The sequence below is a fragment of the Pollachius pollachius genome, assembly GCF_949987615.1.
Source record: "Pollachius pollachius genome assembly, chromosome: 10".
In the NCBI taxonomy this organism is placed as follows: domain Eukaryota; kingdom Metazoa; phylum Chordata; class Actinopteri; order Gadiformes; family Gadidae; genus Pollachius; species Pollachius pollachius.
Window position 1 is genome coordinate 19,613,107 of NC_136943.1, and position 9,893 is coordinate 19,622,999.

General features: G+C 40.5%; 1 protein-coding gene across 1 annotated transcript; it reads left to right on the plus strand.

The window, feature by feature from the left end:
• The first annotated feature begins 261 nt into the window (after positions 1–261).
• On the plus strand, positions 262–8,611 carry LOC307081683 (caspase-3-like). The gene is made up of 7 exons (XM_079744939.1): positions 262–331; positions 991–1,065; positions 2,324–2,478; positions 4,178–4,306; positions 5,437–5,612; positions 5,932–6,046; positions 6,868–8,611. Exons 2-7 carry the CDS (start codon positions 998–1,000, stop codon positions 7,092–7,094), a joined length of 870 nt encoding a protein of 289 aa, XP_079601065.1. The 5' UTR covers positions 262–331; positions 991–997; the 3' UTR covers positions 7,095–8,611.
• Positions 8,612–9,893: the final 1,282 nt, after the last annotated feature.

The following is a 9,893-nucleotide window of genomic DNA, read 5'->3' on the forward strand; positions in this document are numbered from 1 at the left end:
CACTCTATTTGTAGAAGAATAAGCTATTCAGGACTGGTGTTAGCACTAGAAATATGTGGTCCATTGAGGTACTGATGTAAGCTTGAATATCATGTGGTCTTACTAAAGCATAGAATAAATCAATTTAAATCACTTTCAACACAGCAGAGCCATTTAGAGATTTATTTGTTTCTTTCTAAATAGCTCTGCAATACAGGATTCATAACCATCCGTTTCTTCATAGCTCCGCCCCTTTTTCGACACTGCTCCGTGATTGGCTGGCCGCTGACAGGGAGTCCTTCCTCGTCTCTGTCCTTACATTTCGCCACTCACCTGCGGTCGCGGCTGAACGGTAAGTCAGACGAAGTAGTGTAGATTTAGTTAAACACTTCGTGGAACCTGGTATATTAATAATTTGCGGATACTTGTTTTTATATTGTATATCGTCGTTATGTCGTAGCATATAGTTATGTGTATCAATGATAATCATTAACAGTCAACACCCCACCCACCTTAGTTTCTTTATTAGTTTGTTTCAGCGTCAAGTTGTTCCCTAAAAGTGATCTTGGTCGGTCTCTGCTGTCCTGATGACGGTAGCTTTGTGACAATAAAAGCATCAAAGTGTAAACCTCATACACCTCGTACTGTAGTAACTGTACACGTCTTCATAGGAGAGGACAGTACTTTTGGTTTCACCTTAACGCATCACTACTTCAGAATCGTACAAAGCCAGCTTCCTCTCGCATTATTCACTGGCTTTAATGTCAATTGAGACGGGAACAAATCACTTTTGATGAGTTCCTTTAACGTGAAGCCCCTCTTATTGTTCATTGGTGTTTCACTATATGGGGCCAGTACACTTCAGAAAGAGCCCTTAAGTCTACCAACACACCAGATCACACGTTAGCTGATACCTTATGATGGCTTACTATGCAACTGATACAGTAGGCAGTGGTGTTTGCAAGGCAATAGCCCATTTATAATCTCTTGATTGTTTTTGGTCATGTATAGAATAACCATGTCGGAGAACTGTGGCGATGCAGAGGAGCAAGGAGACAGTGTGGACGCCAAATTCTGGCCTCAAAGGTAACTAACTACTGGACCCTACTGAGGATAGATAGTTAGTCCTATATCCTCACAGGTAACTAACTACTGGACCATACTGAGGATAGATAGATAGTCCTATATCCTCACAGGTAACTAACTACTGGACCCTACTGAGGATAGATAGATAGTCCTATATCCTCACAGGTAACTAACTACTGGACCCTACTGAGGATAGATCGATAGTCCTATATCCTCAAAGGTAACTAACTACTGGACCCTACTGAGGATAGATAGATAGTCCTATATCCTCAAAGGTAACTAACTACTGGACCCTACTGAGGATAGATAGATAGTCCTATATCCTCACAGGTAACTCACTTCTGGACCCTACTGAAGCTAGATATATGTAAGGGATAATCACCGAGAGGCAGGGCAATAAACAGTTTTATATGCCCGGCTCGTGGACGGCTTAACCTTCCGCGAGCCGGGCATATCAAACTTTTTATTGCCCTGCCTTGAGGTGATTATCCCGTTTATTCTACTTCTTGCTTGCCAGCATAATGAAACAATTCAAATACTTTAATAATAACGCTTTTTCCTATTCGTATTGCATGCTTATTAAATGTATACTCTGTTTGAGTTCATCTCCCTCAAAAAGTAGTCCCCTTTCATTACGATCGATCAAACATATTTTGGACACCTCGAAGGACATTATCCCGCTTATACCATGGTCACTTGCCAAAGAAAATAAATTAAGATCATTCATTTATATTTTCATGCGTTTTACAATCCAAATATAAAGTTGTTGTCTGATTACAGTTCAATTCATTTTTCACAATTTACCAGCCCTCGTTTTGAAGAATAATCACTGCGCCATTCGTTTCAACGGGAATCGCGACGGTCTATACTATATGGTCTATAGCATATAACCGCGTTTTCCGACAACATTTTTCACAATTTACCAGCTCTCGTTTTGAAGGCTGAAATACAAGCGGCGTATTGATCTACTATTTGATGAAGCTGTGCTCAGTCAGCAGCAAGTAGAACTGACAAGTCGGCGGGTAACCTGCCGGGTTAATGCCCTCCTCCCAGCCAATCAGAATCAAGCATTCTTAAATAAAGTAGTATAAAGTCTTTTAACCTCATCGAAGAGGATATTCCTTTGCACAACATTGGGGTGAACGTTTAATCACAGAAAGAAGACAGAGACGATAAAAAAGGTGAAACCACATCAGACACTCAAGAAATGACAGACATTATAGGTATGTGTTTAACCCAACGTAAACTCTGTGTTAAGGCAAGTCGGCTCTGAGGTTCCTGAAGGGACTGACAAGGCGGGGCAAGAGGGAAAAGCTGGAGCCGTGTCGACGGACCCCTACCGCTACAAAATGGACTACCCCTGTATAGGAACCTGCGTGATCATCAACAACAAGAACTTCCATAAGAGCACGGGTAAAGCCCCCCATGACACATCATGACTCCTCATACACAGACACGCTAGAACACACCTGGCCTCTGCTGGACGTTTAGGGAGATCAGATCACAGCTATACATATTGCAAACCGGTGCTTCCCGGGTAACCCTCCTATTATGTTCAAATAAACATACAACTTTGATGTTTGGGGTCAATTTGACCTGAGCAATGTAAACATGCAGAAAATGATTGTAACTGAAAGTCTTAACCAAGTTTCTAGCAGCTACTTTAGGCCATTCTACTGACCATCTTTAGAGCCCAGTAAATAATACATGACTGCCCCCAACCTCCCCTTATACATCTAGTATTTATTGTACATGACTAATGCGAAATATGCAAATCACTGTACGATCTCATTCATTGACCTAAAATGAAAAACAAATTATGTTTTGGTGTTTGCAGGGCTTTATGTTGATATTCAAATATAGTAATGTATTTTACATAGTAAAATATAATATAGTTAAAATGCAGATTGTCTTGTATATGACTGCAAACATATCTGGTGAGGCCTGGAAACATTTTGATGACATTAGCTGCAGTCAGTCTAGCCTGTCTTGTAACTGGGGATCAGCAGCTTTCCATTTATGGATGTTCTTGGTCAGTTCTTAGTGGTTGAGATATGACAAGTGGGTATAATTGTGTTTGAGAAAGCACAGGAGGGTCAGAATGTCCAATCTCACTGGCTCATTCTCATCAGGAGGATGCCGCATAATCAGGGACCTCCTCAACATTATCCTTTGTCTCAGACACGTCCTTATCCATATCACTTTGAAAGACCCTGAAAGATCTGTGACAGAACCTTAGTGGCGTCAAATCTTTTCCTGTTTGGGGATAATTTTCAAAATGTTAAGTTGAGGCACAAATGCAAAGAGAAATGTTGCCTGAATTATCAAAGTTCTTGCGGGAACTTTGTTTGCCCCATCCCACATACTGCAAGAATGATCAGAGTTACCGCGGTTATATGTTTGCCCCAACCCCTATCCTGTGAGAATTGTCAGAGTTGTTATGAGAACTGTCAGTGAGTTCTCGCAGCAAATATGTCCTCCCTCTCCCATTCCTGAATGATAAGAGCTCTCGTGGGAACTGTTTTCTCCTCACACACACGCACACACACACGCACACACACGCACACACACACACACACACACATACACACACACACACACACACACACGCACATGAAAAGTATGTTAACCATGTTTTTAGAGGCTGTAAACAGTGAATCGGGACAAATTGACCCCAAACATAATAGGAGGGCCATCTTGCAGCACAACGTCTATATTGGGAGGCGTGCTCCATGGCGCATATTTCCTGTATTCAAGGAAACCTTCGTCTCAATCCTATATTGCGGTGGAATCTGCCTGTGTTGTTACAGTGTAAAAGGCAAACAGGAAACCAAAAAAAGTATAAATGAATATGAATAACTTCAAATGACGCTTCAAATTAATCAGTTCCTGTTATTTCACTAAACGCTTATCTGTTAACCTACTCATTCTGTTTTTAGTCACTGTTGAATAAAATGCATGCGATTGTTTATGATGAGGTCAGAAAGCATTTTGCTAACATTGAACCATATCTTACAGACGTTTTGTTATTCTCCAATGGTACTGTGTGTGTGTGTGTGTGTGTGTGTGTGTGTGTGTGTGTGTGTGTGTGTGCGCCCACCCACCCCACCAGGCATGAACATTCGTAATGGGACCGACCTAGACGCGGGGGGTGCAATGAAGACCTTCTCCGGTCTGGGCTACAAGATGAAGATGGCCAATGACCTTACGGTGGCAGACTTGGAGAAGCTGCTCTACACCGGTACAGGACTCATCATGTAGAGCTCAAACTGAGCCAAAGCGTTGTAGGGGTAGTGTGGTGGGCTGGATTAGACTTGCTGTCTTCCAAGCGTAAGCGTATGGAACCTGCTGGGTCCTGCCTGCAGACTTGCTGCAGCATTACGCGGCCAAAACGCATGACAGTGGAAGTCTCCACTTGGGGCAGACCACAGTAATATCAGAACCGGTAATCGTGCAAAAGCATGTGTATTGCGCGCTCATGTAAATAAACAACATGGAGACGCTGGTAGAGGAAGAACTGATCATTATACTACTGTTAAGACGGCGGCAGAAAAAATTAATCAAAAGAGTGTTATCATACAGGTTATAATAATACCTTTAGATGTTAATCTTGTAGGTGGAAACTTCCGACCCCTTACTGTACATGTCTACATAGGTAAGTGAGCTTGTATAGGCTAACAAGAAAAGGGTTTAGCTAACAATTCTACAAAGGGCAGTTTGCTTTGCTTGAAGCACTTGGCCGCCTTCAGATGCTGCTGACAACATAACACCTGTTGCTAGTTTTTACTTAAAAAGTAGCATTAGTAAAATGATAATATTAAAGTTCCATCCTACTTGAAATCCCAGTTTTCCCTACATAAAACACACATTTGAAATTCAATCAGGTTTTCTATTCGAATATGATTACTGAAGCTAACCCAATCGGTGCCACACAGGGCAATCAGTGCAGTGCTTTGAACGAGAGCAGTTGGACCCAGTCCCCCTCTTATCAGAGTGTAGAAGCAGACAGAGATACGCCTGGTCCCTGTGGAACTGCCAGCAGAAGCATAAACAGGATAATCACCCAACAGGATAATCACCCAAGCCAAACCTGTAGCTGTTCAGCGACCACATACTGTATATCCATGGTGTTACTGAGTGGTGTCGTCACGGGGAGACAACTACACAAATGGTCACTGGTACAGACTTGTCCCTATGATGTGTGCTCAAGATAGCGAGCCTGTTCAGACCCATTCAGGGTTTATAAACACCAACACTTGGTGACTGAGCAGCCTCCATCTCTTCCTCCTCAATCTGAGCAGCCTCCATCTCCTCCTCCTCAATCTGAACAGCCTCCATCTTGTCCTCCTCAATCTAACCCCCCCCCCATAGTGTCCCAGGAGGACCACAGTGGCTCCGCCTCCTTTGTGTGCGTGCTGCTGAGCCACGGCGATGAAGGGATCTTCTACGGGACGGACGGCTTCACCGAGCTCAAGACGCTGACCGGAATGTTCCGCGGCGACCGCTGCAAGACTCTGGTGGCCAAGCCCAAACTCTTCTTCATACAGGTGGGCTTTGAAGGACAGCATAGCCAAAGCCATATGCCTGCATGTTGTTCTTCCCTTTATTATTCACGGCTGGAAAAGCTAGTGTAGAGGGAGAATACAGTTGTCCTTTAGTAGACCTCTGGTTGTATTTGTGTATCAATCTTTGATTGGATCATTAGTATTTGTGTTGAATCAAATGTTTTCTCCATCAGAAATATCCTAGCCCTATACACATACAGTATATTAAATAGCAGGCTAAAATAGTGCATTCTGTTGATCATTAAACAGTACCGTTCTAAGACCAAGCTATGGGACTCTAAACTAGTCTTATCTCTGCTAGGCATGCCGTGGCACTTGTTTGGACGACGGCATTCAGACTGACAGCTCCTGCGACCAATCATCGGATAGGATTCCCGTGGAGGCCGACTTCTTGTATGCCTACTCCACAGCTCCAGGTAAACAGTAATAGCTGCTGTTTGAATCATGAGGCGGTCATATGCCAATCTTGGTCCTTTTGTCACAAACAACATATGACCAGCATTAATCTCTTACAATGCATCCATTATATGATCATCACTGCCCATTTTATTGTAGTCTTTGTTGAAGACTTGTCCATACCAAATTGTTATCAGTTATGGTATTTATCCAAACAAATATCTTGGCTTCATACATTTTTATGTAGAACTCTTATAGCTGGGTGGCAAAACCTCTAATATTAATACCCATAGTAATCAGTCATGAGGCTTTCTTAAAAAATATCAAATGAAATGGGTTCAGGGATATCAAACACACCTTTTCCACCTTTAATGAATTGCTCTCTGGGTCAAAACTGGCCTTATGGTTCTCAAATGTAATCCCCAGTATAAATGTGAATGTGTCTGTTTATCCGTCTCTGTGAAGTGTGTGTGAGAACGGTGCTATGTATTCAACACACTGAATTATTATGATCATAGTAATTACTATTACTATCATCCATACCTTTGGTATTGACTGGGTCAGTCAAAGTCACAGGGGATAAGTATTAAAAACTGTGATCTATTGGGGTTCACCAGGTAGAGCTCGTACCATTAATGCCCAGACCTTATTGCAGTGGTCGGGGTTTGATTCCTGCCCGTGGTACTTTGCTGCATGTCCTCCCCTCTTTCTCCCATACCTGCCTGTCTTACTCTACAATATAAAGGATAAACCTTTTTTTTTTTTAAATGATTCAAAAAAAATCTAATAAAAATATGATCTGTCCTACAATGAATGGTATTGCCTCATGATCTCCCACCAGGCTACTACTCTTGGAGGAACACAACCAGCGGCTCCTGGTTCATGCAGGCGCTGTGCGAGATGCTGAAGAAGCACAGCAGCCAGCTGGAGCTGATGCAGATCATGACGCGGGTCAACCACAAGGTGGCGCTGGACTTTGAGTCAGCCTCCAGCACGCCAGGCTTCAGCGCCAAGAAGCAGATCCCGTGCATCATCTCCATGTTGACCAAGGACTTCTACTTCCCTTGATAGTCATAAATTGATGGCTGGTTTCAAAACCGTTTAGTTTGATTATGGGTGTTCGACTACTGGTGCCGAGGAGATTATTGGCTGGGTTTTTGTTTCTATGATGAATGTATGGGATGAATGTGGTGCTGGATGTCGCTGGGTGTGTTAAACTGGGTTTCCTTGGCTTTTGATGTATTTTACACTGTATTGTGATGGTGTAATCTGTTAGAAGGTTAGAAGCTAGCCACATTTGGACCAGAACAGAAACTTATTTATGTAAAATTTCATTTTATGATTATTGCTATATTGGTGCTTGACTCAAATTTGATTGTTGTTGTATGCTTGCAAAACAATCTTTTGAAATGTTCGATTTAGGATTATTAAATTATAAATTAGGATTATCTTTCCTCGGTTTATGAAAAGTCTTAATAAAAAGCAACTCAGAATGATGAGCACAGGATGACTCAGTCATCTCTTACTTAACAATTTTCCATTATAGCTCCTCTAAAGTGACAGAGTAAATACAAACTATTTTATCATATATATTGAGGCGTCATCACCATGATGTTAATATCAAGGCTTATCAGAGTCTATATACTCAAACTAAGCGGCTTCTTAGGGCCCCCGACCGCACTGTATATATATATATATATATATATTTTTTTTTTTAATACATGTAACCCTAGTGGGCAGTAGAGCATTCAGATATGGACTAGTCACTAGGTTCGTAAGGAGGGAAATAATAAATGACAACACAATGACGAACTGGAGCCACAGGTTAACTTTTTGATTAACTGTATTCAACCTTGTAGAAAAATAATAATTTATATTTCAATGCAATCAAGAATATTCAGGGATTCCACAATTTAGACCCTAACATTAGGTCAGAAACAATTATCTTTAAACACCATGAAATGGCTGAAAAATGTCCATAAGGAAAAAAAAAAATTTAAACAAAAATAAATTCCTTGTAAGTGTTCCTTTAGTTTCCTTGGTTCAGCCAGTTCAGTGTACTTTAGTCAAAAAAGGGGAATGTCAAGTCAGAAGTCAAAAAGTAAAAGTCAATTGGTCATGTGTGGCGCCTCAGAGCGCTTTCACCTGATATGCTCAAGTGACGGATGTAAAGGAAGATTGGTATCCTCCTCGGCACAGGTGATAGCGGTCCACTCCTTTGGATAAGGAGGTATCTTCACTAGCTCGCCACCACTTCGTCAAGGGGAATTCGATCCAGATTCTCAAGGGTTTCCAAGGACTCCAAAAAACCTAGCCTATATGAAAACAGTCTATTACTACATGGGTCTTAGAATAATACTCTTTATGGCATAATGGATATCATCAAAATCCTCAACATACTGTTGAACCACCATAGTAATACAATGAATGAATGAATTATCTTTTTTAACTGTACAGCTTTTTTCCACATATGAAATGTGTTAATCGTTTGACTAAATATGAATTATATTTAGCTATTTATCATGAATCACAATCACTTAAACTATTTAACCATGAAATATGATTAAATAAACCTTATTAAACCATGTGTGTTTTTATTGTGAAACATTAAACACATCTTACAGGCTACACCTCAACATATTAAATTCAAGGCTATATAAGTGCTTATAGAACAGTCTTTTTAAACATACTACATACCATTAGCACAAGTAGTGCATACATACTCAAATTGTAAACATAAAAACACCACAAAAGTGAAGCAAATAAATTGAGCAGCAAAGTAAAATGGATTGGGAAAACACATCTATTCAAAATCCTAAACACATTGGTTGATTGAAAATACTTACATTCACACCTGAAAACACTTTATTCCAAAACTGAACACCAATCAGCCAGCTACAGAAAAAAAGGCCTCAGTTAAGCCATTTTGAGAACTTTGCAAGCATGGATGCAGGAAGAGCAAGAGGCAGAGGTAGGCTAGTGAGAAACAGTCAGAAAGGGCTTTAGTTTTTGAGATACCCCTACCGGAGGTAGAACTAAACCCAACAATGTTTTTCCTCATCTCTAAGGTCTCCCATACATGAAAGTGATTCTTGGCTAAAATATTTTTACTGCTAAGATTGTGAAATTGACAGATATTGTTATATACCTCCAAACAAAAAAAGGCCTAAAATATAGCCTGTCCGTATGGGAGTTAAGACAGATAAACTAATGCAGAATGATAACACAAGCTCTGAGAGCTTTGAGACTTGGCAAGTTTGTAGCCAGGGAGTCACTTCACCTACTGGAAAAATCTGGATGTGAATATCTTGATGCATGAAGTAGATGGAGACCTATAAACACATACCTAAAATAGGCGGACAGTGAAAAAAATGATTTCTATGCAGAATGTTATCATTTACTTTGTAGTTGCTTTGCCAGGCATTATCATATGAACACATAAGATGGCTTGTTGGAAAGGTGGGATTGTGCTGAATCCAGCAATACCAAACATCTATATATGGTATGAACAATGAAAATGGTATGTCACTCAATGTATGAGGTGTCCAAAATGAAAGAAAATGAAACCAGTCCAATGCCCAATATCAGTGGTCAGAGGAATGTTGATAAATTCAATAATACTGCAAATTAACTTACAGTGCTGCTGTATATTATAATACATTTAATGATTATATTTTTAATATGGCACATTGTATTATATAGTTCATACAGAAAGAAAGATCCAATTGAATCAGGTTATAATTGAAAAGAACACCTATATCAAAATATTTACATCCACTTGAATTTCTTTGTAGTCAAGTAATTACTGAATAATGGGAAATAATGTTGGCAGCTTTGGTCTCTCCAGACCAGAAGTGGGCAGTAGAA